Here is a 24,993-nt window from a genome sequence, read left to right as displayed (position 1 = left end):
CCTGGTTTCCTGTGGATTTTGTCCCCCTGACACTGCTCCTCATCCTAATCATGCATGAGCAGACACCATTTGTGTTTTCTCCTTCTTTCATGAAACATCACTGGGGGGTGCAAACCAAATGTAGCCCCTGGTACTCATAAAGCCTTTGGGATCTGCTCTGCCTTTTCTGGGACATAGAAGTAGGATAGGAGCCAACATGCTCCTGACCTCGGGAATGTGTGGAAGATGGCAGCACCTGGAAGGAGAAGGAGCGAAGGCCTAAAGGAATATCTCCCTGGACTGGTCTCAAGGATTAGAAAGGCCTACACACCTACTGTTGTATTTTGGAGGATCTCTGGGCTGAGGATGGTTTGGGCACTGATTATAAACTGTAATCCCGTAGTTACTGACAAAGACCTGTTCCATGGAGGTGAAACAGCTGAGCGCCCTGCCTCCTGCACCCTGTCTCTCTGGGCTGGTGGCACAAGGTCCATTTTCCCACTGTTCTGCTGCTGCTGAGGGGCATCCTGCTGTCTGGGTGATGGTGAGTCCTCCTGGAACCTTCACCAGCAGCCCATTCTCCCCCAGGTATAGCACCCTCCCTGGGCGCAGGGCCCTGAAGAACTCCCGCCTGGTGAGCCAGAAGGATGATGTCCACGTCTGTATCCTTTGTCTCAGAGCCATCATGAACTATCAGGTAAGGGGGCAGCACTAGCCGTGGATGCTCTGCCTCTTCTGCCTCATCTGCCAAACCAGGAGAGCTAGGAGGGCACCAGCTTGTAGAAGACAAGTGTGCTGGTGGGCCTGCAGTCGAGGAGATTGGGCTGGGATCTGCCTTCCTCACCAGCAAGGTCTCCCCTCCTTCTGTCCTTTCCCTTGCTACAGTATGGATTCAATCTGGTCATGTCCCACCCCCACGCTGTCAACGAGATTGCGCTCAGTCTCAACAACAAGAATCCAAGGTGAGTCCCTTCCCTCCCCTTTCCTCCCTGCTCTGCCCTGGGCTCTGGAGATCTGGGCTCCACTGGTCCTTGATAAGAAGTCCTGCCTGGCCTTGGGGTCCTGTGGCCTATGTCAGGGCCTCAGTTTGGCTCCCTCACTTCTGCTGGAGGAGAAGGAGTGTCCCTTGCTTGCCTCTGGTCTGCACAGCTTGGTGAGAGAGCAGGCCTTCCTGCCCCTGCCTCTTTCCCAAGCCCACCCTCTCCCCCTTACTGCCAAGGCTGTCTCCACTCTCTGAAAGGAGTCACCCAGTAGTGGAAGTGAGCTGTGATGGCCAGGGTGGGGAGCTAGGGTGTTAATTTTCCCTCTTCACCCCTTAGGACGAAAGCCCTTGTCTTGGAGCTCTTGGCAGCTGTGTGTTTGGTGCGGGGTGGTCACGAAATCATTCTTGCTGCCTTTGACAATTTCAAAGAGGTCAGTCTCCTGCGTTCATGTGTGTGTGTGTATTTGGTGGGGAGGAGGTGGGAGCCAGGCAGGTGAGCACCTTTCCTGCCATTTCATACATGCCAGTGATTTGAACATCGCAGTGCCTTAGCTAAGTAGCCTGCCCCCCTGCCTTTTTTTTAAACCAAAACCAGAACTTCAGTCTTACCAGATCTTGTGCCAGGAAAGCTCCTGACTGGCCAAATCAGGATGCCCTCAGATAGTTGAGGGCTATAGTCCAGGGGTCCTAACATGGCCAGGCATCAGAGTACCTGAAGAGCTTGTTAACCATGCAGACCCCTGGGAGGCCTAGGTGTTTATTTTTACCAGGCTCCCCAGGTGGTTCTGAGGCAGTGAACCCACTGGTAGAACTCAAGGCAGATGTGTTTGCAGTGAGAGGAGAAGGCAAACAAGGATCCTCCTGGGTTGTTGGCTGTTATTGGTGAGGGGATAGGGAGCTCCTACTTGGAATTTCCCCAGCCTCTGGGCTTACCTCTGAAACCCCCATCTGCTTGAACATAGGATTCCTCGACATCCAGCCACAGCTGCTGGTTCCACCCCTTCCTCCTCTTTGGACCTCTTCCCTAGCATCTATTGTTTGAGCCAGGAAATGGCTTTTCCTCCTTGAAGCCAGAGGCTCAGAGGGGTCTCTGGATCCCCCTCAGCACAGGATCTTTCCTGCACTTTGGCCTCTCTCCTGCATCCCTACTAGGACCTCAGCCTCCCTCCTGAGCCATGGCCTCCAACCTTCCTCCCGCCTTCCTTCAATAACTTGGCAACACCAGACGCCTGTCTTTCTTCTTGGCCTACCCTCAGAAGCACCTAAAGCCCAGACTAAGAGCACAGGCTTTATTGAGCTCCCTCAGCAAGTTGGTGGAGGACCAGGGACCCAGGGCACATGTCAGATCCCAGGCTTTCCTCTGTCATGTCCCAAATGGGCCATTGCATAGATAGAGTTGCTGTTAAACCTGGTCTGAACCAGTCCCTTTGCTATGATGTTCCTGGGAGCCAGGGCTCAGGGGCTCGGGTTCTGCATCAGACAGATCTTTTCACTGAGAAAGTTTGCATGTTTAGGTATGCAAGGAGCTGCACCGCTTTGAGAAGTTGATGGAGTATTTCCGGAATGAGGACAGCAACATCGACTTCATGGTGAGGAGCTGGGCCTGGGTCAGGCACATGCCCAGTAGGGCCACATGCGCCTTGAGAACAGGGGCCAGGCTGACAGTGTATTTTGATATTCTGTGTAGAACCTAGAATGATTCTCTCTACTGAGCAAATGCTCCTTGTCCATTTGCCTACCTTGGAGAACTTTTAGAAACTTCAGGACAGTGTCATTTGTGTGTCTCTGCCTCCTTTCCCCCTTTTTGTGGTCTTATTGTCCCTGATTTGGGTCCTCTCTGAGCTACTTTCCTTTTCCCAAGCTCTTGCTCTAGCTTCTCTTCCCTTCCGTCTAGGGTCTTCAGCTAAGTAGAGTTTTCTCAAGAAATACCTGCTGATGTGCAGAGGAATTTGGAGAGATGTATCTCCATTTACATCTGTTTATCGTGTCAACTTACTTGTCATCATACACTGAACATTAACATTTTTTAAGTTAAAATACTCTTATTGCTCCCAGAAAGACTTAACTCTTTTAGTTCACTCTTTTTTATTATCCAGCTAGTGATGATGGTTCTAACAGCTGCCTACCCTCCCTGTCTCTGGGGTCTCTCCTTGCCCTTCTGGTCTCTGCCCCTCTGGGCTGCTGCTTCTCCAGGTGGCCTGCATGCAGTTTATCAACATCGTGGTGCATTCGGTGGAGGATATGAACTTCCGGGTCCATCTACAGTATGAATTTACCAAGCTGGGGCTGGAGGAGTTCCTGCAGGTGAGCTGGGCTAGAGTCCTCACAGGGTGAGGAGCTTTGGGGCAGAGGACCAGCTTAGCCCTAGCACAAAGGGTTTTTCTTTCACAAGAGCCTAGTCTTGGATGCTCCTGGAACCCTGCCTGTCTTCTATGGCCTGGGAGTCTGGTTCTCCTGCAGAAGGCTCCCCAGTCAGGCAGCTCCATTGGGTGAGAATCTGGCATGGCTGCAGTGGGAACTCCCTGGCTCTTGTGCTCCAGGAAGTGATTGTGGAGGGTGATAAGGACTAGGTCTTTCTCAGGTGGCTCCCCAACTACACTCTCTCTGCTTTTCCCCAGAAGTCAAGGCACACAGAGAGCGAGAAGCTACAGGTGCAGATCCAGGCATACCTGGACAACGTGTTTGATGTGGGGGGTTTGTTGGAGGATGCTGAGACCAAGAATGTGGCCCTGGAGAAGGTGGAGGAGCTGGAGGAGCATGTGTCCCATGTAAGTGGCCCTCCTTTGCTGCCAGAACCACTGTTGAGAGTGGGGAGAGGATGGGGACATCTGAGTTCCAGGAATCCTGAACTGACCCACTTGCCTCCAGATTGAACCCCAGGGAAGCCTTAGAACCTCCCGAGGCTCTCTAGAGCATGCTCTAGCTGAGGCACTGGATCATCCACAGATCGGAACGTGCACTGACTTCCAGGGCTGGGCGTGAGGTGGCCTCAGGCTCAAGAGTCAGATGTGATCATTTGCCTTATGTCTATTTCAAGCATTCTCAGGCCCTAAACCCACAGGAGTGATGTAGGGAAGCCACCAGGCCAAGCTGCCTTTAGAGCCTGCGTCCTGGTGGGTTCAGGCTTTAAGGCCAGCCCTGAACCTGCCTTTCCCATCCTGCAGCTCACAGAGAAGCTTCTGGACCTAGAGAACGAGAACATGATGCGTGTGGCGGAGCTAGAGAAACAGCTGCTGCAGCGGGAGAAGGAACTGGAGAGTATCAAGGTACCAAGTAATCTGGGGAAGGGAGTCCCTGACTGGTACTGGGTGCCAGGGCCTGGAGATCTTGCTTTTCTTTCCTGAGTTATCACAAGTCCTCAGGAATCCAGATCTTGATTCAACCTTGAGGCACTCAGATGAGGGTGGGCTGATGATTATGCCCCATTTTTTAGTTGGAGAGGGAAGCTGAAGCTGGAGTGGGCTAGACACACACAGAAGAGGGTGGGAGCAGATGGGGCACCCATGGGCACCTCCTCCTACTGGCCTGGCCCGTTGCTTTTCTCGCCCCTGCACCTCCACGTGCTGCCCCCTGCCCTGCGTCATGAGCAGGCCTGGAATAGCCCAGGTACTCGGAGCCATTTATTAGGATATCCCCCAGGTATCCTAAATTGGGAGAGCAGGGGCTCCTCATATTTCAGTGTCTTAGCTCTCCCTCACCTAACTTTTTGTTAATTGTAAAAATCATGCCCCAACTTACCTTTTCTTCCAGAGGAATACAGTTACACTTGTTCTGTTGAGCTCAATATACATCTGTCGAGCTAACAGTCTGACGCACTGTATTAGAAGTATGGAGGGTACAGAGCTGGCTAAGGCAGGGTCTTGTCCTTAGGGGCCTTCCAATTGAGTGATTATACAAGGCCAAATGAAATGAGAGCAGTGGTGAGGCACAGAGGGCTGAGAGCAGCCCTAGCTGGCTGCTGGTGGATCAAGGAGGGTTTTCAGGGGCATCCTTCTACCTGTGCCCTGAGAGACCAGTGAGACTAAGGCTGGAGTAGAGAGGAAGGACATTTTAGGGTGCCAGCTGGGCAGGCCAGCTCTTCTGCTCACCTCTTGTTCTGCTGCATTCCAGCTTTGCCTGGTCCCCACCTGGGTTTCTGCCACTCTGTCTCTTGGCACCCTCCCAGAGACCCTAGTTGAGAGACCCTTGGATAGGAGGGCTCCCTCCTAAGGACAATGACTGCTGTGCCTTCAGCCCACTCTCCTTAATGGTGCTGTCTGCCCAATAGGAGACCTACGAGAACACAAGCCACCAGGTACACACCCTGCGGCGGCTGATTAAAGAGAAGGAGGAGGCCTTCCAGCGCCGATGCCACTTGGAGCCCAGTGCCCGGGGCCTGGAGTCTGTGGGCAGCGAGGCTCTGGCCCGGGTAGGCCCTGTGGAGCTGAGTGAGGGCATGCCACCCTCAGACCTGGACCTCCTGGCTCCAGCCCCACCCCCTGAGGAGGCCCTACCTCTGCCTCCACCACCAGCTCCTCCCTTGCCCCCACCGCCTCCCCCCTTACCAGGTAAGCAGGACCCTGGAAGCTGGGAAGGGTAGCCTCCTTGTGGGCCTAGACCAGAACCCCAACAGCAGTGTCTTCCTCAGGGAGAGGGCTGAGGGGGAGCTAGAATCTGAGGAAGACTCAAGTTACTAGGCAAGGGATGTCTAAGGGCAGACGTGGATCTGTTTTTGTTTTTGTTTTAAGATTTTATTTTTCCCTTTTCTCCCCAAAGCCCCCCAGTACGTAGTTGTATATTTTTAGTTGTGGGTCCTTCTAGTTGTGGCATGTGGAATGCCGCCTCAGCATGGCTTGATGAGTGGTGCCATGTCCGCGCCCGGGATCCAAACCAGCAAAACCCTCGGCCACTGAAGTGGAGCGCACGAACTTAACCACTCGGCCCCTGGGCCGGCCCCCATGGATCTGTTTTAAAGAGCATAAAGATGCTGCTCCTGATTCCTCTGAAGACAGCCGAGGAGAGGGCTTAGACCAAAGCAGGAGAGAGTGGGTCAGAGACTAGCAAGACCTGTCCCTGTCAGAGTTAGGACCCCTGGGAGCCACTCAGGCAGGGGATTCATGTAGCCTTCTTTCCTGAGAATCTTTAAGGACAGGTAGGGTGGACAGAGAAGAGGCACCTCTGAAGAGTCACTTGGCCCCTGGGTCACTGTGCCCTTCTTTCCCCAGACAAGTGTCCCCCAGCCCCACCCCTCCCTGGCGCTGCTCCCTCTGTGGTGTTGACAGTAGGCCTGTCAGGTGAGTGCTCTCAGGGCTCTGGGCTGGGCTAGTGGGACCAAGGGAGTATGTCCTCGGCCCCTGCCTCATTGATCCTCCTTTCAAACTAGCCATTCGCATCAAGAAACCTATCAAGACCAAGTTCCGGCTGCCTGTCTTCAACTGGACAGCGTTGAAACCCAACCAGATCAGTGGCACTGTCTTCAGTGAACTTGATGATGAGAAGATCTTGGAGGTAGAGGGGCCTAGGGCCCTGAGGGGTGGGGTTGGGGGCTGGGGTCCAGGTTGCCCTTGTAGCCAGATCTCCTGGCCTTGGAAAAGCCCTCAGACTCAGCCCTTCATGAACCAGAGATGAGCCAATGCTGGGCATGCTGTCAGGGGGTCCTCTAGTAGTATGAGGCCACAGCATTTTCCCTTCTCGTCATCTTGGCCAGGACCTGGACCTGGATAAGTTTGAAGAACTGTTCAAGACGAAAGCCCAGGGCCCTGCCCTTGACCTCATCTGCTCCAAGAACAAGACAGCGCAAAAGGCTGCCAGCAAAGTGACCCTGTTGGAAGCCAATCGTGCCAAGAACCTGGCCATCACCCTACGCAAGGCTGGCCGCTCAGCTGAGGAGATCTGCAGGGCTATCCACATGTGAGACTCCCACTGACCTGGCCCTGGTTCCCAGCCAGTTGGCAACCTAATTCTCCACCTAGGCGCCTAGCTTTCCCTGGATTCCAGAGAATCAACAGAACTGCCTAACACCCATCAGTCATCCACTGGCTTGGCCAGAAGTTACTGCTTCCATGCTCTTGCAGGCACTGTGTGGGTGCTGGAAATTCAGCCCAGACCTTCACTCAAGGCGCTCCCAGTCTAGTGGGAACAGTCCAGTAACACTGGGTGATAACCACCAAGGTGGCAGAGGTATAGGCAGCTTTGGAACAGGGAAGGCCAGGTAGGTGAGCTTGGTGATCAAGGAAGGCTTTCCAGAGGAGGTGATGTCCCACCTGTGACCTGAAGTATATAAAGTGCAGTTCAGGGCTTGGAGGGAGAAGCAGGGTGCCCTAGATACTGAAAATGGCTGTGGCTTTAGTGTAAAGAAGGGAGTAGGAGAGACAGGGTAGGTAGAGAGGTGAGTAGAAGTCTTGCAGGCTGGGCCTCCTAAGCCATGCTCAGGTGTTGACTTCTGCCCGGGAATGGAGGAAAGACATGCAGGGTTTTTCAACAGGGCGTGAAATGTCACTGGTGCTATGACAGACGAGGCAATGAGTCCTCTGCCTCTGGCTGTATCCTGCTCACAGCTCCCACCCTCAGTCTTTCTAGGAGCTAGAGAATAAAAGGATGATGGATAATGTGGACAAATTTGAGACCTGAGTTCGTTCCTCCTTCCTACACAGGTTTGACCTACAGACACTACCGGTGGACTTTGTGGAGTGCCTGATGCGCTTCCTGCCCACAGAGGCTGAGGTGAAGCTGCTGCGGCAGTATGAGCGGGAGCGGCAGCCTCTGGACGAGCTGGCAGCCGAGGACCGCTTCATGTTGCTCTTCAGCAAGGTGGAGCGGCTGACCCAGCGAATGGCTGGCATGGCCTTCCTGGGCAACTTCCAGGACAACCTGCAGATGCTCACACCGGTACAGCCCCCGCCCAACTCATGGGTCTCTGCAGCTACTGTCCGCCTGCTAGTTACCTCCCTGCCCTACCAGTCCTTCCAGCCCCTCACTCACTCGGCCCCATCCTGGCCTGGGGTTACTTAGCTCTTCATCTTGCCTTCCAGCAACTCAATGCCATCATTGCAGCCTCTGCCTCTGTCAAGTCCTCACAGAAGCTGAAGCAGATGTTGGAGGTGGGGAGAGGTTGCAGATGGGGGTGCTGGTGGTTCCCAGGTCCTGGGTGGGAGCCTGGGGCTATACAGTGAGGAAGAAGGAGCCCTCAGGGTTTGGCCTGACCTCCTACCATGTATTTTTTTGGGCAGATCATACTTGCTCTGGGGAATTACATGAACAGCAGCAAGCGGGGAGCTGTGTATGGCTTCAAGCTCCAGAGCCTGGATCTGGTAAGATGGTGGCGGCAACATGGGGCCAGGAAGCCTGAAGGGGCAGCAGCTGTGGATCCAGGGGTTTAGCCCTCTCACATTGCCCCGACCCCCTCTCCTAGCTGCTGGACACCAAGTCCACTGACAGGAAGATGACACTGCTGCATTTCATTGCCTTGACGGTGAAGGAGAAATACCCAGACCTGGCTACCTTCTGGCACGAGCTGCACTTTGTGGAGAAGGCGGCAGCAGGTGAGGGCAGCCTGGCCCGGTGAGCCTGCCCTCATGCCCAGCCCAGGACAATTCCAGGAAGCTATGAGCAGAGGGAACACTTGAGTCCTTTTTGTTGCTGGCTTTTGTTATCTTCTTTCTGACCACTTCAAAGCTTTCCAGTGGGGCCATAGGCAGGGGCCACCCCAGAAGGAGCCTTCCTGCAGGCACAGCCCTTCCCTGGGTGCAGTGGGAGCAGGCAGAGGAAGGGCAGCAGTGACTCTTTGCTCGCAGCTCCCTTAGGCTGGCCCTGGAGACTGCATTTCTCTATGATGTATGTGAAGTGCTTAGAAAAACCATAAAGTCCCCCACAGCCATAAGCTAGTTGTTATTTCTGCCCCACTGGTGGAAACAGGCAGGCCTGCGGCAGCTGTTTTGGAAACCAGCAGTCTCTCTGGCTTGCCTTCCTTTGCTACCTTGCTCTTTGGGGTCAAGAGCTCACAGCCTCCATTCCTTTTCCTTTGCCCATGTGACAGCCTGGCTGGCTTGGTGTGCCCCTGTCAACACGGGTGGCTCAGGCAGCAGAGGCATGACAAGCTGAGTGAGCCATGCAGAGGGGGAGGGCCACAGTTTGCTATACCCCTAGGCTGGGAGGTGGGCATGTTAGGCCCTGGGCAGGCCTCAACCCAGGCTCTGGTGACTACAGTGTCCCTGGAGAACGTGCTGCTGGATGTGAAGGAGCTGGGCCGGGGCATGGAGTTGATTCGGCGGGAGTGCAGCATACATGACAACAGCGTCCTTCGGAACTTCCTCAGCACCAATGAAGGCAAACTGGACAAGCTCCAGCGCGACGCCAAGACAGCTGAGGCAAGCACAGGGTGGAGGCGGGTAGGAGCAGCCAGGGCCAAGGCACTGTGCCCCTCTAGGTGGGCTTAGTTCTGGTTTTTGGATCAAAGAACTTTTATCAAGCGGCTGGCTGGCTGTGTGTGGAGGACAGGAGGCGTTGGGGGTGGCAGGCCGCTGTCTCTAGAGACATGCACTCTAGGGAGCTTTGGGAGCCTGGGGCTTTTCCAGTCGGCAGGGGCTGGGGCTACTTTCTGTGGGCCTCCTGTCCCTGGTGGGGAGCCGGGCTTCTCCTTCCCTGCCAGGCTGACTCTTTCTGCCCACCCCTTCCCCAGGAGGCCTACAATGCAGTTGTGCGCTACTTCGGTGAGAGTCCCAAGACCACACCTCCTTCTGTATTCTTCCCAGTATTTGTCCGATTCATTCGTTCTTATAAGGTAAGTGGAAGAGAGGCTTTTAAAGAGGAGGCTGTCTGAGAGAAAACTGGTGGGGGAGAGAGGGCTGGACTTCAAGTCTGGCCTTTTCCGTCTCCTCCTCTGAGTCCTGGGAGGGAGCGTGGAAGCTGGCCACAGGCCTCTTAGCTGTGAACTGGTGGGCAGGGTGGGGGCCCAGGCTCTTCCTGTCATTGTTTGGGCAGGAAGTGCCCTTCCAAAGGGTGGCCACCTGGGGTTGCTGGTCCCACTGCCACCCACTCTCCACCCTCAGTGTCAGCCCCTCCCCTCACAGCCTGTGTGAGACTCATCCCGCCCTACCCCCCAACAACGGTTCTTAGGAAGCAGAACAAGAGAACGAAGCTCGAAAGAAGCAAGAGGAGGTAATGCGGGAGAAGCAGCTGGCTCAGGAAGCCAAGAAACTGGATGCCAAGGTAGGTGGGACCAAGAGCTGGGGCCTGGAGAACAGGGCAAAGGATTAGGAGAGGGTGGAGCAGAGAGCTCGAGAGGAGATGGAAAACTGGAGCCCACAGACCACCCCAGAGGGCCTGAGGCTAGAGTCCAGAGGGATGGAGAGCGGGGCTTTGGGAGCTGATTCCAAGGCAACGATGGGGGCTAGGCTGCCATGCACAACCAAAGGCATCCTCAGACTCCGTCTTGAGGCAGGAACGAACCCCAAGGTAGGTTAGTTGTGATTCCCTCCTCTTTCAAATGCTCTGCTCTAGACTCCATCCCAGCGGAACAAGTGGCAACAGCAGGAGCTAATTGCAGAGTTGAGGCGGCGCCAGGCCAAGGAGCACCGGCCTGTTTACGAGGGGAAGGATGGTACCATTGAGGACATCATCACAGGTGGGGCCTTTTCCCTTCCTGGGGCCCGGCCACTGGGCCCAGCTCCCAAATCCCCACCTTACCCCTTCGGACCCTTCTCTTACCCTACACCCATGCGGCCTGACCACTGTGTCTCTCTCCTGGGCCACAGTGCTGAAGAGTGTCCCTTTCACGGCCCGTACTGCCAAGAGGGGCTCACGCTTCTTCTGCGATGCAGCCCACCATGATGAGTCAAACTGTTAACCCCCAAGGCTGGGGCCCTTGCCAGGTACTGGGCACCACAGCTGCCTCCTCTGCATGCCCACCTCCCAGGACTCCTGCTGGGGCCCAGAGGCACCTCCTCCCCTGCATGACTTGGAACTATCCTCTGGCAGCTTCGTGGTGATGGAGACGTACTTCTCTCCTTGCATGCCCCATGCTCTGAGAAGTGTGGCTTATCCCCTGCATGTGCCCTCAGGGGAGTGGTATCTCTCCCACTAATGCTGTCCTGGCTTCTACTAAGACCCAAGGGGTAGGGAGTTGCCAGAGCAGGCAGGACCAGGCCACTGCCTCTGGTCGCTGAGGCTGAGAGGCTCCATTCCTGGGCCCAGGTATCCTTTGTCCTTGCCTCCCCCCTCAGGTTCCCTCTTCCCTAAGAGCTCTGGCAGTACCTTCTGCCCAGGAGCATCAGATGTCCCTTGACCTCTGTTTCCTGATATTTAATCTGCCTGGGGTCTCTTCCCAACTTCCGGCTCTTGCTGAGTTTACTTTGTTTCTGCCACTGCCCAGTGGCCTCTACTCATTCCCACTGGTCCTCTGAAAATGCAGAGCTCCAACAATCTCCCTGACCTTCCCTTCCAGCCTCTCTTTAAGCCTCTCCCTCATCAGCCTCACGGCTGGCTCTTCTCTGGCCCTGCCTGTTGGGCTGCTCCTGAAGGGACTCTTCCTACAGAGGGTGGGGACTGCCCCAGCCTCCCTGCCTGTTCACAGGCCTCTGTCTTCCCCACAGGCCTCCACCACCAACCCAGTGTCATTTGCCACCAAGCGAGGAGTGCCGTGCCGCCCAGTGGCCCCCCTCGGGCTCCAGGCCCCCACTGAGACCCTCTTGGAGGCAGAAGCACTTCAACCCTCAGAGTCCTGCAAGTCCAACCAGTGGACCTGGAGCCCTGGAATTGGCCAAGGGCCCAGCAGAGGGCTATGCTGCTCTCAACCCAGTGTCCACCCCAGCTCTCAAAGCTGCATCTTGCCTGCCACAACTTTGGGCACCAGGTCTTTTGGGGCCTGGCACTTCCCTGGTGCCGCCAGTACTGCACTTTGCCCCTAAAGTCTTGAACGTCATTTCCTGAAGGGTCAGCTCAGAGCTGGAAAAAAACATTTCCAGCTTTAGCCTATACAGGGGTACCCAGACCTCACTCTCACGAGAGCCAGAGGGACGAAAGGAGAAAGCCACAATCCCTTCTTTTTTTCCCTTCCTTTTTGCAGCCCCATGGTCAGCTATGGTCTAGAAGTGTCGGGGCTTAGGGAGGCCCAGGACCTTGCCAATTTTAGATCATCTTTTACCAGCAGCAAGGCCCACCCAACCATGGGCCCTGCCCTGCTGTACCCTAGTGATAAGGGTAGAAGAGAGATGCCATGCCCACTGCTCTTAGCCCTTTTCATTCCAGGCTGGCTCTCCCTGACGAGGTGAGCAGAGGGGTAGAGGTTTTCTTTGCCCCTGCCCCAAGACAGCTAGAGAAAGGGAGTGCCAATAGCATCCTCACTGCCTTTCCTCAGCTAGTTTTGTTTTTTTTTCTGGCAGTGGGCAGGGGGCATGGTGATCTTAGCTGAGTATTTTCTCAGTCCTCTGCCAGTTTCTTCTCAGCCCCTGGAAGGGAATACAGGGGCCCACTCCCTTTTGTACATGTACCACCTCCCTTCTCTCTTGTACATAAACCCCAGACCTTCCTTATCTCAACAAAGGCTTGAAGCACCAGGCCTGACTTTGTCTCCTCTTTCAGAGTGTGGGGGGCTAGAGTGGCCATTTAGCCTGACCTGAGGCATGGGGGCAGAAAGGAGGCTGGGCAGTGCTACCATCTGTGTGGGGGAGGTGAGTGTAGAAGCCTGGAGAAGGTGACCCAGCAGTGGGCTCCAACCACACAAAGGGAGGCAGGCCTGCTGTGAGACACTGGTGCCCTCTGCTGGCCATGCGTGCACCTTGCCCAGCCTGCCCCCGTAGCATACAGAGAGGACAAAAGAGCCACTGGCCATGTTATAAATATTATTTAAAAAACAAAAACAAAACAAAACACACATACACAGGGTCCCAGGGCTGGAGGAAGGAGTGGTGGAACCCTAGGGCCTGGGCAGGCAGGAGCAGGCACTGATGCTAGAGGGTAAGGACCCCGCCCTCCGCCACCCAGGCTGTGTCCACCAGCCTGTCACTCTTCCCTGGAGGCCCTTCTCACATTTTATCTACTGGCACCACCCACCCCACAGGGCATACACCACCAATCTCTTGTCTGGGGCTGAGGGCAAGGACTGCACTATTCGTCTGGGAAGTGGGGACCCTTCAACACCACAAGCAACTTTGGGAGGTGCCAGCAATGGTGTGTTAGGGGTGGGGTTACTTGAGGAAAAGTGGACACAGAACAGACTAAGGAAGGAGTCTGGGGCAGACGGTGAGGGTGACCTAGAAGCCAGAGCCTCACACAGACCCAAGGCAGAGCGGCTTGTCAGGTCACTGGTGGTCATCCAGCTGCTGCAGAAGTGTCCGCCGCCGCCTTTCCAGCTCACCCTCGCTCAGCTCGCTTTCCGACGTGTCCCAGCCCGTCTGGTGAAGCAAAGGCACAGCTCACCCAAAGCCGCCTCCCCTGCCCCCACCCTGAGGGCCGTGGAGGCCTGGACAGAGCACTGACAGGGCTGGGGCCAGGCAGCTGCTTCTCACCTTCTCCTTCTTGATTCCAAAGCCTGGGGAGCGGTTAGGGAGCTCTGCTCGCCGGAGCTCCCTGTCCTTGTCCTGTTCTGGCTCTTTTTCATCACTCTCCTTGCCAGCTTTCTCCTCAGGGTCTGTCTCACTCTCAGGACTGTTCTGTAAGAGCCCAGAGCCCCCCTCAGTTCCTGTGAAGGACAGCCCAGGAGGCGGGTGGAAGAGACCTCACAAACAGCAGGGCCTTGGGTAGAAGTTCCTTCTCTACGCACCGACTTGTGTCTTCTCTTCTTAGTTTTCTTTTTTGGTTTCTTGGCTTTCCGAAGACCATGATCTGGAAATAGAAAATCCCCGCTAAGTCCCATGGGAGAAGGGAAGGCTCATCCTTTTCTCTGCCATGGTCCCATCTGCTCATTCTGTACAGAAAAAGACCTGTGAGGAAGTCTCAGTCCAGTTTTCCTTCCTCCTCCCAGTTTCCTGCCTGGGCAGGAACGCGAAGTTCTTCCTACTCTGCGATGGTGCAGCCCTCCCAATCCACTCTGTCCTCAGGGAGTTGGGGCTCCCCAAGGGCCTCCTCTCCATCTGGGCCAACTTCTCCAACTGCTTACCTGATCCAAGGAGAAGGCGGGAGGATGGGGAGCCTCGTCCTCCAAGGGCAGCACCCCCACTTTCACCGGAATCAAGTGAGGAAGAGGGCTCAGAGCCTGACTCCGAGGGGTTCCGCCTCCTCCGCTTGGAGGGCCGGAGAGACGGTGGGGGCAGCTCCTCCTCTTCTGACTCAGAGCCCTGGACAGATGAGCGGATACATGTCAGCACAGAAGTTCTCTGGGTTCCAGAAGCCCTCAGGTCTGAGAATTGGGATCAGAGAGGAGGATCCAGGCCCAAAGGAATCTTCATATCTCCCTCCAAGGGAGGTGATGTACGGGAAAAACAAGAAAAGTGGTTCTTATGTCCCAGACAATCCAGCCTCACCCATCCCTTCTACCCGCCAACTCACTGAGGGCGAGTGGGAACGCTTGCGATGGTGCTTCTTGCCCTTTCTGCCATGTTTTCGGCCTTTGGTGTGGAGGTGCTGGCATTCAGTCTGGTAGAACAGAGGAGGAGTGAGGAAGGCACCAGGGTTAACCCAGGAAGGACCCTGCATCCTAAAACCTGCTTTTGCTTCCTCTGAGGCTAGGGCCTTAGGCCTATCTCAGGGCACCCTAAGACTTCCCTTCCTTAGCTGTCCAGGAAAAGGAGAGCCCCAGGGGTGAGAGATCACTGAGGTTTCTGTTCACCTGGCCTCAGGTGTTCAAGAGCCTGAGATAGACCCAGAGAACCAGAAGCTTTGCCTCACCTCCAGTACCTGCAGAAACTCCCGGAAGAGCCGGATCCGCTCCGACTCCAGGGTGATCTGCTCAAAGGCTGAGTCGCACACAAAGCGCTCACGGACCTTGAACGGGAGAGCACTGCTGATCAGACCAGCCCCAGCACGGCATGGATGCCGCCATGAGCACAGGGCAGGGCTGGGGAGGAGGAAGGAAGGGAGCCAGAGCTGGCCCCGAGCTGTGCTATGACTCGGGTGGGCCCCCAATGGTGGAGAAGCACCGCTGCCCTCAGGACTGAGGGGGTGGTGTTTGGTGCCAGGCTGCAGTCCTGACCTCTTCCCAGGCAGTGCCCAGCTCCAGAGCAGGCACGGCCTGCCTCAGCATGCTTCGAAAGGCAGCTTCCCTGCGCCGCATCCTTCGTGCCTCCTCCTTCTCCCTCTCTCTCTCCCGCGCCTCTGCTTTCTCCAACAGCTGAGGGCAGAAAGGACACAGAACAGTCACTCAGGAAGGTGAGTGCCCAGGTCCCACTCCAGCATACCTTAGGAGATAGGAATTTGGGGTCTGGGTTCCTACTATCATTCCCTGAACTGGGGGTGCAGTCACACTGGGGCAGTGAGCAAGAAGGAATGGAACAAGACACAGGGATGAGTTCAAGAACGGAGCCCTAGCTACAGCCCCGCCCCGCCCAGCCCCTCACACTATTGAAGGTCAGCTTGATGTTGCCTGCGTCCAGCGCAGCAGCCCTCTTGTCAAAGCTTATGACGTGGGCGAAGTCTTCAAAGGCTGTGTTCACCTCCACGCAGAAGCCCCGGTCCTGTGGGCACAGCAGCGCATGAAGCAGAGGGCACCACAGGCCTGAGGCCCAAAGCTGGCCTCCAGGGCAGGCAGAAGGGTCAGACTACAGGGAGCTCAAGAAGCCCCCTGCCCCTAGAAGAGATCCACAGGACTGGGACACATTCAAAAACCAAGCTGTCCAAGTCCTCGCCATCTGATGATTGAGCCCTCCATGCCTACCCTTGGTTAGCTGTCACAGAGAGCTGGGGGGTTGGATCACATGGGGAGGAGGGCAGGGTGCGTGTGTGCCACATCTGCTGATTGATGCCTGAGTTTCTCACAACTGGCTCTTTGTTCCTTTGGCTTAAAGTTCGGGCCCCAGCTGGGTCCTCATGGTCCCTCCTGCTGCTCAGTAACCTCCTTGCATTCTCAGTCAACATTTGCTGGTCCCACACTTTGCCTGTATTTATTGAGTGTTTACTATGTACCAGGTACCACGCTGAGTGCTTCACACATTATCTCATTTAATCTTCACATATCTAAATTTAAACACAGGTCCTAGTCTTCTAATTTGTGTGTGTGTGTGTGTGTGAGGAAGATTGGCCCTGAGCTAACATCTGTTGCCAATCTTCCTCTTTTTGCTTGAGGAAGATTATCACTGAGCTAACATCTGTGCCAATCTTCCTCTATTTTATGTAGGTTGCCACCACAGTGTGGCTTGATGAGTGGAGCCAGGTTTGTGCCAGGGATCTGAACCTGCGAACCCTGGGCCACCAAAGTGGAGTGCACAAACTTAACCACTATGGCACCGGACTGGCCCCACCTAGTCACCTAATTTTATGCAGAAGGAGAAACCAAGGGTTAGAGAAATGAGAGCACTTGCCCAAGGTCTCAGGCTAATATGTGGCTGAGTGAGAACTCTACCCCAGGTCTTTCAAATTCCAAAGCCTGTGCTGTTAAGGATAACACACAGACCACTCAGTCCAGGGGACAAACAGAAACCACCAGGTGTGCAACTCCCAAACAATACTAAAATACCTTACATTCTTGAAGCACCCTGGGCCAGGCTCTTTGCTTCTCCTCTAAGCCTCACAATACCCCAGTGAAGCAGAGGCTTAGCAAAGTTATCTCGCTTGGCCCAAGACAACATGGTGGAGAGTGGAGCCCTCAGAGTTTGATGTCTGGCTCTCGAGTTAGCTGGGGCACAGGCCCAGATCCCCTTCCTCTCCCTCCACACAGCTCTAACTTGCTCTGGCCTTCCTGCTGGTGGCAGAGGCATGTTCTTCCTGCGAGAATTCTTCCAAGAGGACTTTCTTAACCCACACTCTCCAGCCCTTCTCCTCAAACATATCAATCTCTCTCTTAGGGAACTGAAGCCTTCAATTTCACCTCCTCACTGACTCCTTCCATCAAGCACACAACTCACTTAACCTGGAACATCCCATCCACCCTGCTCTCACCTTCCTCATGCTAACAACCTCTGCTTCTTTCCCTTTGTTTCACGATCTTTAAATGTAGCACAAAGAAAAGCGAATAAACATTTATTGAGCCTACTATAAGCAAGACACTTCACAAATGTTAGCAATTAATTCTCACAACCTTGCACATAAATTATCCCCATTTCACAGATGAAGAAACTGAGGCTCAGAGACATTATATAACTTGCAGAGGTCTCACCCAATAAATAGCCAGGAATTATGACTCTGAAGCCTGTGTGCACTCACTCTACCCTCTTCATGGACACTGCTCTCCCAAAGGTTGCTCATGTCCTAACAGCCAACTCCAAGAGCCCCTTCTCGGTCCTTGCTCGTCTGGTGCTCAGCACCTCTGCTATTCACTTCTTAGACACTCTTCTCTCCAGTGTCCTCACCTCTCTCTCTCACCTCTTTTACCACCTCTCTTGCATGCACTTGTTCCCCTGGGAACAGCACTTAATCTTTTCTCACTACCCAATCTACACTGTCCCTAGCAATCTCACCCCTACCCCTCTCCTGATTTTCGGGCCCATAATAGACTGGGTATTTCAGACACTTCAAATTCAGCAGATGCCAAGCGAGTTTATTTCCTGTGACACGCCCCCCCCAGGCCCAGATCTTTCAGCTATTCCAAGTCCAGGGCTCTCTGCATTACCTATGGGATGACAGGCACCATCACAGTGCGGTGGGTGGATGGCCACAGGGACTCCTGGGCTTGTCTGCTTCCACAGGCAGAAGCCCAAAAGGAAGAACTGGAAGGGGAACTTTCTAAAGAAGCTTCTTTCTCAAGAGGTTGGACAGACAGGACTCAGCGAGGACAGGACTCCTACAGGCCTACTGGCAGGACTAGCCACTCTGTGGCTAAAAGTTAAGTGTCCAATAAAATTTAGCTTCTCTGGGATTAGATATTTCTACTTTATATGATTATCCTATCTAAAATTGGTATTTACTTTATTCCTCCCTACCAGGTTGCTTTTGAGGATAATTCCCCAAATGGAATTCCTATTTTCTCCAGCCCTGCTCTTCTGCTCAATCCTTACCAATGGTACCATCATCCACTCTTGTCAACTTTAACTCACTCTTCCTTTTCCCTTAATTTCACAAAAAAATCTCTCAATTCTACTTCTGAGTGACTCTATCCTACTGGTTTTAAACTTTCTTATTTTTTTTTAATAGCAGAGACATTGTTTCCATGTAAATCTTATGTAGCAACTCTATGTATAAAAGACAAGCAAGGTGCTGTACTTGAAAATAGAGGAAGGAGCCTAAAATCCCCGCTACTCAACACCCCCTGTTTGTCCCAAGGCACCGCTGAGGAAACCAAGGGGGTCTCAGACACACAGAGCACTACAGCTCTCCCCTCATCCCCATCCTCGCCGCCCCCACCCAAGTTCACTGCCCACCCAGACCACAGCCTCCTGACTGGGCTCCCTGTGCACCCTCCCCCACACCTCTAACCCAGCCTCAAGAGTCCAGTGCTGCTCAGACTTTTCTACCGAATGGCCCCAACAGCAGGGGAGAGGTCTGGGGGTGAGTCAGAAGATGATGACTCAAGCTCAAAATGTGAATTACTTGCCACTATCACTTTCAGTATCCCAAGGCTTCAAGATCTGTCCTCCTACCACCATCTATCCCTAAGGATACCAGTTCTCAGGCTGAGAGGCGCTACTCTCCACTAGCACCAGTGGCTTTTCCAAGTCATTGTCTGATCATATCACTCCCCAGCTCCCCATTACTTACAAGATAAAAATCCAAATTTCTTATTTTAGCATTCAAGGCATTTTACACATAGGGCTCTACTTCCAAACTGGGGCAGGCGGTTCCAGAGAAACAGAGGAAGCCACAGGACAATATGATATATCTTACCTAATGGTAAGTAATTTTAAAATATTAAATTTATATTAAACAGAGAAGTAATATATTAAAATGCAACACCTGCATGAATTTGTAAGGCAAAATACAGGACTTCAAAGAAATGTGTATGCAGAGGGACATTTCTAGTTTTATTCTCAGACCCTTCTCACCCAGGTACCAAGTTATTGATCTTGTAATGAGGTGTACTTTAGTGCAAAATTCATTTTTCAGAAAGGAAACTGAGGCTCTGAAAGGTTAAGTAATCTGCCCAAGGCCACACAACTCTTAAGTGGTTAAGCTTATACCCCAGGCAGTCTGCCTCCACAGTCCTGCTCCTAACCACTGTGCTATTCTGCCTCCTCAAATGCATTAGACTGTTCTTCACTTCCACAAAGAAATAGGCTCTTTGTTTTTTTCTTCTGAAACACAAGGCTCTCTTAGTCCCTCACTCACTTTTCCACCTTCAATAAACATGGATATTAAGAACTACTTCTCCAGCATAAGAAAAGCAGCGCACATGTGTGATGGTATGTGGCAGCTGAACTCGCTGTCACATCAGGGAGGTGACAAGGAAAGGTAAGGATAAGGATGACATGCCCTTTCTAAAAGGGAGTGGCATCTCAGCTTGAGTCCACTGAATGCCTTGCAGAACCAGCCCAGTGTTGCTAGGTAATCCAAATTTTCAAGAGAAGCCGAAGATCCAGATTTTTATGGTGTAATCTCCTGATTTTAAAATGTCAGCAATAAATTCTAAATTTTTCTAAAAACATTGTACAGGCCAGAAGGAACACATCTGTGGGCTGCCAGTTTATGGCTAGCTGGGCTTTCTTGCTCCTCAAACCTGCCACATCCTTTCCACCCTATTGCCTTCATCCTGTAGTACCCTATGCCTGGGACCTCCACCCTCTCTGCCTACTCCTTCATAAAGGTACAGTTCAGATGTCAATGCTTCTGATTCTTATCCCTGTAATAACTTGCCCCTCTATGTAACAGGTGTCATGTTTATCTTCCTAGTAGGCCATAAGTTCTTTATGGGCAGAAATTGTATCTCATTCAATCCTGCGTCTCCAGTGCACAGTAAAGGATCACAGTAGATATCTGCTCAACAGAGCTGCAATGCTCCTGCAAGACAGGACTTATCAGGGAGCCCTGTCCGGGGGTGTGCCCTGTCCCCAGCCTGCCTCCAACCACAACCCCAGGCCTCCCTCACCTTAAGGATGTCCTTAATGATCTTCTTCTCATCATGGAATCGTGCCTTCAACTCTTCCACATAGAACTTGAACAAGTCCAGAGGGGTGGAGCCTGCGGGGGAGGGAGGGAGGGGGGCCTGGCGGGCGGCAGCTTCCCAAGGCCTGGGGATGGGGTCGAGGACAGGACCAGGGAGTGGGGAAGCCGAGAGGCTGGCAGGGCAGGAAGCCAGGCCAGAGAAAGGGGAGCCTGGCTGCCTTACCCGGCTGGCCCAGCATGTTGGCAAAGCGGACATCAGTGCTGACCGCTGGGTACAGCTCCATCCAGGTGGACATAGAGTGCAGCTGCCCAGTCTCGTGCAGCTCGTCCAGGAAGGTCTGAGCAGGGAGAGAGCCAGTTATAGGAAGAGTGAGACAAGGAGGGAGGCAGAGTCAAAGACTGGGGAGGAAGAGAGAGGATGGCAGGGAGAGGCAGGGACAATCCAGAGGAAATACAGGCAAGGAAGGCAGAGATGAAGAGATACAGATGGGGAAGCAGAGAGCAATGTGAAAGGAGAGAATGTAAATACAGAGAGGGACAGACTAAAACATAAGGAACTAGGCTGGGAGGCAAAGAAACAGAAACGTGCCTGCAGTACAATCTTCCCATGACTTGGTTTCAACCTCCTAGTGTGTTACAGCTAAGTAACCCCCACCTCTACCACCACCAGTACCACCTCCAAGCTGAAGAATAAGCTAGTTATGCCTGTCTGGCTCCCCACTGAAGGGAAATAAACTTGGCCTAACCGCCAAGCTGTGCCTTTAAGGTGCTCTCTGCTGGCAGTTTCTGGGTGGTGCAAACATCTAGTCTCCCTAGAGGAGCTCTGCCCAGAGTAGAGGGGACAAAGCAGGAGCAGAACTACAGACAGAGAGAGACCTCCTAGAGGTGGGACAGGGCTGGGGATAGACAAAACAGTGGGCCTGGCCAAGGAGGCAGGGTACGGATGGAGGGGCAAAAATCCAGGGCCGAGTGAACTCTGATCCAGGGGGCAGCAAAGATACCTGGAAGGCCTCCCGGTTCTTGCGTTGCTGGCGCCGCTCTCGAAGACGGGCCCGCTCTCGCTCCTCCTCCTCCTCCCTCTCCAAAGCTCGGATGTGCTCCTCAAAGCAGATCAGCGCATCTTCCTTGTCCATGTCTAAGCAAAGGGAGAAGTTCAGTGGGCACTGCACCAGCAGGACACCCTCTCAGACCCCAGCACCCCCAGTGCTTTGAGCATGTTGCCCCTGTAGGTACCAGGGACACTCAGCGTGGTGGGCCAAGGCAGGCGGAGAGCTCTGTGGGAGAGGCTACTGGAATGGTGATTCTTGAGGAAGGTTCCTTAATTGTATGAGAAAAAATAAGCAAATATTCAGCTCTTGTGAATTCAGTTACTGAAGTCACCATATGAAACCAGCTGTCTCGGGATCTGAGGTTTTACATTTTATGGAACTGGGAATCAATCAATCAGGTTTTGATGCAACCTCAGAAGGTAAATTTCTGATATCATCAGTGATTACAGGCCAACAACAGCTTATTGCAACATGTGTGACCAGTTAAGGCCCACATTGCTATGACAATTGAAGACCATATTCACATGAACTATAAAAATCATCATCTCTAAGTCTTCTGATTCCAGTGCCAGAGCTCTTCCTTCAAGGACACACAATGCCCATGCCAACAGTGAATCCCAAAGGGAGGGAGGGGGTGTCCTGAAGCATTCTGGGATCTCCAGTGTCTAGAGAGGTACAGGGAGTGAGTGCTAGGGACTCCTGGATGTCCAGGAGGGGCAAGGGAGCTGTGTGCCACAGGCTCTGGAGGCTCAGATCCTTGAAGAGAAGGGGACAGGCAGGACCAGAGAGCAGGCTTACTCTGCAGCTGGTGGTCCTGAGCAAAGCTGGGGTTATCCATGAGGTACTGCTGGGCCTGGGACCATGTGGTTTGGAAGTTGACGCTACTCATTCCATCCAGGATGCTCTTCAGGGCCTGGATGTTGCGGCGCCGGAGCTGCTTGGCCTGTTCCTGGGGAGCCACAGGATCAGGGTCAGGCAGGGCAGGCCACGGCTACTCATGTGGGCCTGCGCAGAGGAGGATTTGGGGAAAGGCAGGCAGCTAGGGAAATGTAGGAGGGCCAGACTCAAGGGTTTCATGTCCCGTGAAAGGGGAAAGAGCAGAGTTTATAGACCAACCCCTCAGAGACTCCTGTCATGCCCTCTGCTCTCTCATGCGTAAGGTTGTAGACCCAGAGCAGAAATGGCGGGATGTACAAGTGCCACACCGGCTTCCAACTAAGGAGCTGGGACCCTGGGGCAGTGGAGAAGTGAATGGCCAGGATCTTTCAGGAAGCAAAGACATGGGGATTCTAAGATGAAACGGGGCTGACGGATCCAGCCCAATGACTGTTACCTTCTCCTTCTTGGCCAGGAAGAAGAGGACATCATCATAAACCTCTTTTCGATCCCTCTCAGGGACCACAGCCCAGACCTCCAGCTCCCCAAAGGTCTGTTCTGCCCGCCTGTGGAGCATAAGGACTGTGGGTAGGCAGGCGGAGAACAGAGACCCTGGGACCATGTGCTCTCGGGGTTCCCAGGCCCCACCCAAGCCTGGCCCCCTGACCGGTAGCGGGTGGTGGAGGTCATGCGTTCGTGCTGCTCCAGGAAATGCTGCAAGGTCTGCTTGGCCTCCTTGGCCCTTAGCCGGGCCTCTTCTTTCTCCTCCTTCTCCCGCTGCGCCTTGTAGGCATTGAATGCCTGCTTTTTCTCACTCAGTTTGGGCAAGGCACTGGGGTGGAGAGGATGCGAGTGGGGTGGGGATAAAGGAATGAGCCTAAACCACCCTGCATAGCCCACAAAGCAGGGTCATGGCATACAGAACTGAGTGAGGGGTCCATGCATGGGCACAGCAAGCTCGGGGCTCCAAGGGCCCAGGGAGGCAAGACAGGTCTCTGGGACATGGGGAAGGGTGAGAGGCAGTGAGGAGAAGGGACAGGGCTCCAAGACACTGCTAATACAGGGCCCTTTTGCTTTAGGGTTCTCAAGTCGCAGGCAGGGCTCTGCCCTATCCAGCCCCCTCTTTCCCCAATTAATTCAATTCGAATCAATTCAATTGAACAAGCATTTATTGAATGTCTCATGTCAGACACCTTCCCCTCCTCCTGGAGGCCCTCCAGCTTCTCTTCCCCTTGCACCCTCATCCATCTATCACTCTCCTGACTCTGGTCCCCTTGGGGCCTGAGTATTGAGCTAGGGTTTCTCAGGGAGTCCCTGGCCCAGCTGTTCTCATAAACAAGGCCTGGAGGGCCTGGCTCCCTCTGCCCAGGCCTACCTGTAACGGGGGTCGGTGACCACCATCTTCATGGCCTGTTCCCACGAGGCGTTGGAGGGGACAGCCTAGAATGGAGCAGGCGGGGGTCACGGGGCCTGCCCACCTCCAGCCCCCTCCAGGCCTACCCTGGGAGCCCCCCGCCAGCACCTTGTCCCTTAGCAGCTCCTTGAAGGCCTGCTTTGCCTTCTCCCGATTGCTCCAACTGAGGCCAGACCTCTCTGGTTCTGGCTTTGATTCTTCCTCCTCCTGCTGTGGTGGCTGATGCTGTCCAGCAGAACTGGGGGGCAAAGGGGACTCAGCCACAGCATCCCCTAGTCCCGATAGCTTTCAGTGCCCTGCATGATCAGCAGCATACCACCCCCTCCTTGCTCCCCAGAGCAGCCCTTTTCTGCCCTTCAGAGATCACACCCAGATCTTCACGCCCTTCCCAAGAGGCCTGGCAGAGGTCAAGGTTTGAACCAGGCTGGGAGCCTGAGGCTGCATCTGGAATGCTGCAGGGGGCAGCCCTCACCTGCTGGGGCCCTCCTCCGGCTGCTGAAGGAACCCCTGCTCCAGGGGCTGGGCAGCCTCTGACACATCGCAATCTTCACTCCCACCTGGCTCAGGTTCTAGGAGGCCTGTGGGCACTGAGGTGGGGCCAGGAGGCGCAGGTGGGGGGTCAGGTTGTGGCTGAGGAGGCTGCGGCTGTAGTGTCTGTGGCAGCTGCTGCTGCTGTTTCCTGCAGATGAGCCGGAAGGGCAGTGTCCAGGAGTAGAGCAGGGATAGAGGTAGTCAGGGGCTGGCTGGTCTATCCTGTGAAGGACTGGGGCCAGAGGAGACCACTCCACAAGGAGACTGAGAGCTGGCTCTTTCTCCCACGAAGTAGGGATCAGGAGGAGAGTCCACTCCCACCCCTCAGGTGAATGGATGGGACAAGTCACTCACCCTGCAGCCTCCTGTTTAACTAGAGCTGCAATAGGAAAAGATAACACGGTCACAGGGTGTGAAGGGCCATCCCCCAGAGCCCTGCCCAGGGCCCACTCCCTCCTCACCCTCCAGGTCATCCAGGTCCTTGGGCCGGGTCCAGCGGGACTCCTTACTCTGGTTGTTATAGTAGTAAGGTTTGCCTGTGTCCGACTTGTACTCTTTCCAGGGACACTGGGACAGCAGCAGCTACAAGAGGATGGGTCAGAGGACATCAGTGGGCCAGGCATGCCCTCCAGCCACAGTCGGGGGAGCTAAGGAACCCAGTGAGTAGGGGACACAGGAGTTTTTAGCTACCACCTGGCCTGGCTCAACATGGGGGAAGGTGGATTTCCTGAGAGCTTAGGGAGGTTGGGGGTGGCCAGGAATCTTGGGATCAGAGGAACCATGTGTATGATTAGAGACTTAGGGAAGGCCAAGGACTTGGAAGGGTCAGGGCAGCTGAAAGGAAGGGCCAGAAGGCCCCACTCAGGACCTCTGCCTTGGACTTGAGCACGCTGGGCTTCTCCCACACGGACTGCTTGTCGTCAGCATTGTAGTAGTAGATGCGCCCATCAGGGGCCACATGCTCACTCCATAGGGCCCTCTGGGGGAGGGGGGCACAGAATGGTGGTCAAGGCCCCTTTCCCAAAGCTTCTCCTCCTCACCCCAAAGATTTAACCAACAGC

General features: G+C 54.3%; 2 protein-coding genes across 18 annotated transcripts in view; one reads left to right on the top strand and one right to left on the bottom strand.

The window, feature by feature from the left end:
• The window catches only part of FMNL3 (formin like 3), a 52,474-nt gene extending 39,982 nt beyond the window's left edge, over positions 1–12,492 (top strand). For 2 of the 8 annotated variants that reach the window (XM_070271331.1, XM_023643499.2), the window contains 21 exons: positions 568–676; positions 865–941; positions 1,299–1,392; positions 2,476–2,550; positions 3,155–3,265; positions 3,583–3,729; positions 4,126–4,227; positions 5,229–5,508; positions 6,166–6,234; positions 6,324–6,448; positions 6,648–6,850; positions 7,594–7,828; positions 7,972–8,040; positions 8,170–8,250; positions 8,352–8,481; positions 9,146–9,306; positions 9,618–9,719; positions 10,055–10,147; positions 10,439–10,562; positions 10,693–10,809; positions 11,530–12,492. In XM_070271331.1, the coding sequence (XP_070127432.1) occupies positions 568–676; positions 865–941; positions 1,299–1,392; positions 2,476–2,550; positions 3,155–3,265; positions 3,583–3,729; positions 4,126–4,227; positions 5,229–5,508; positions 6,166–6,234; positions 6,324–6,448; positions 6,648–6,850; positions 7,594–7,828; positions 7,972–8,040; positions 8,170–8,250; positions 8,352–8,481; positions 9,146–9,306; positions 9,618–9,719; positions 10,055–10,147; positions 10,439–10,562; positions 10,693–10,784 (2,479 nt within the window). In that variant the 3' untranslated portion in view covers positions 10,785–10,809; positions 11,530–12,492. Of the gene's footprint in view, positions 1–567; positions 677–864; positions 942–1,298; positions 1,393–2,475; positions 2,551–3,154; positions 3,266–3,579; positions 3,730–4,125; positions 4,228–5,228; positions 5,509–6,165; positions 6,235–6,323; positions 6,449–6,647; positions 6,851–7,593; positions 7,829–7,971; positions 8,041–8,169; positions 8,251–8,351; positions 8,482–9,145; positions 9,307–9,617; positions 9,720–10,054; positions 10,148–10,438; positions 10,563–10,692; positions 10,810–11,529 lie in introns of all 8 variants that reach the window. The other 6 variants (XM_023643500.2, XM_023643497.2, XM_070271332.1 and 3 more) reach the window with 3 other exon arrangements.
• A 271-nt stretch (positions 12,493–12,763) lies between these two features.
• Positions 12,764–24,993, bottom strand: part of PRPF40B (pre-mRNA processing factor 40 homolog B) — a 58,250-nt gene continuing 46,020 nt past the window's right edge. For 3 of the 10 annotated variants that reach the window (XM_070271336.1, XM_070271335.1, XM_023643506.2), the window contains 20 exons: positions 24,801–24,911; positions 24,442–24,514; positions 24,287–24,311; positions 23,874–24,080; positions 23,510–23,639; positions 23,363–23,427; positions 22,655–22,819; positions 22,445–22,553; positions 21,910–22,060; positions 21,064–21,197; positions 20,286–20,400; positions 20,046–20,137; positions 15,430–15,546; positions 15,066–15,203; positions 14,762–14,857; positions 14,423–14,509; positions 14,034–14,211; positions 13,698–13,759; positions 13,444–13,587; positions 12,764–13,329 (listed from right to left, as the gene is read on the bottom strand). In XM_070271336.1, the coding sequence (XP_070127437.1) occupies positions 13,237–13,329; positions 13,444–13,587; positions 13,698–13,759; positions 14,034–14,211; positions 14,423–14,509; positions 14,762–14,857; positions 15,066–15,203; positions 15,430–15,546; positions 20,046–20,137; positions 20,286–20,400; positions 21,064–21,197; positions 21,910–22,060; positions 22,445–22,553; positions 22,655–22,819; positions 23,363–23,427; positions 23,510–23,639; positions 23,874–24,080; positions 24,287–24,311; positions 24,442–24,514; positions 24,801–24,911 (2,292 nt within the window). In that variant the 3' untranslated portion in view covers positions 12,764–13,236. Of the gene's footprint in view, positions 13,330–13,443; positions 13,588–13,697; positions 13,760–14,033; positions 14,212–14,422; positions 14,510–14,761; positions 14,858–15,065; positions 15,204–15,429; positions 15,547–20,045; positions 20,138–20,285; positions 20,401–21,063; positions 21,198–21,909; positions 22,061–22,444; positions 22,554–22,654; positions 22,820–23,362; positions 23,428–23,509; positions 23,640–23,873; positions 24,081–24,286; positions 24,312–24,393; positions 24,515–24,800; positions 24,912–24,993 lie in introns of all 10 variants that reach the window. The other 7 variants (XM_014740859.3, XM_023643504.2, XM_023643507.2 and 4 more) reach the window with 3 other exon arrangements.

Source organism: Equus caballus, chromosome 6 (genome assembly GCF_041296265.1).
Source record: "Equus caballus isolate H_3958 breed thoroughbred chromosome 6, TB-T2T, whole genome shotgun sequence".
Classification (NCBI taxonomy): domain Eukaryota; kingdom Metazoa; phylum Chordata; class Mammalia; order Perissodactyla; family Equidae; genus Equus; species Equus caballus.
This window is presented reverse-complemented; position numbering and strand designations above follow the sequence as displayed.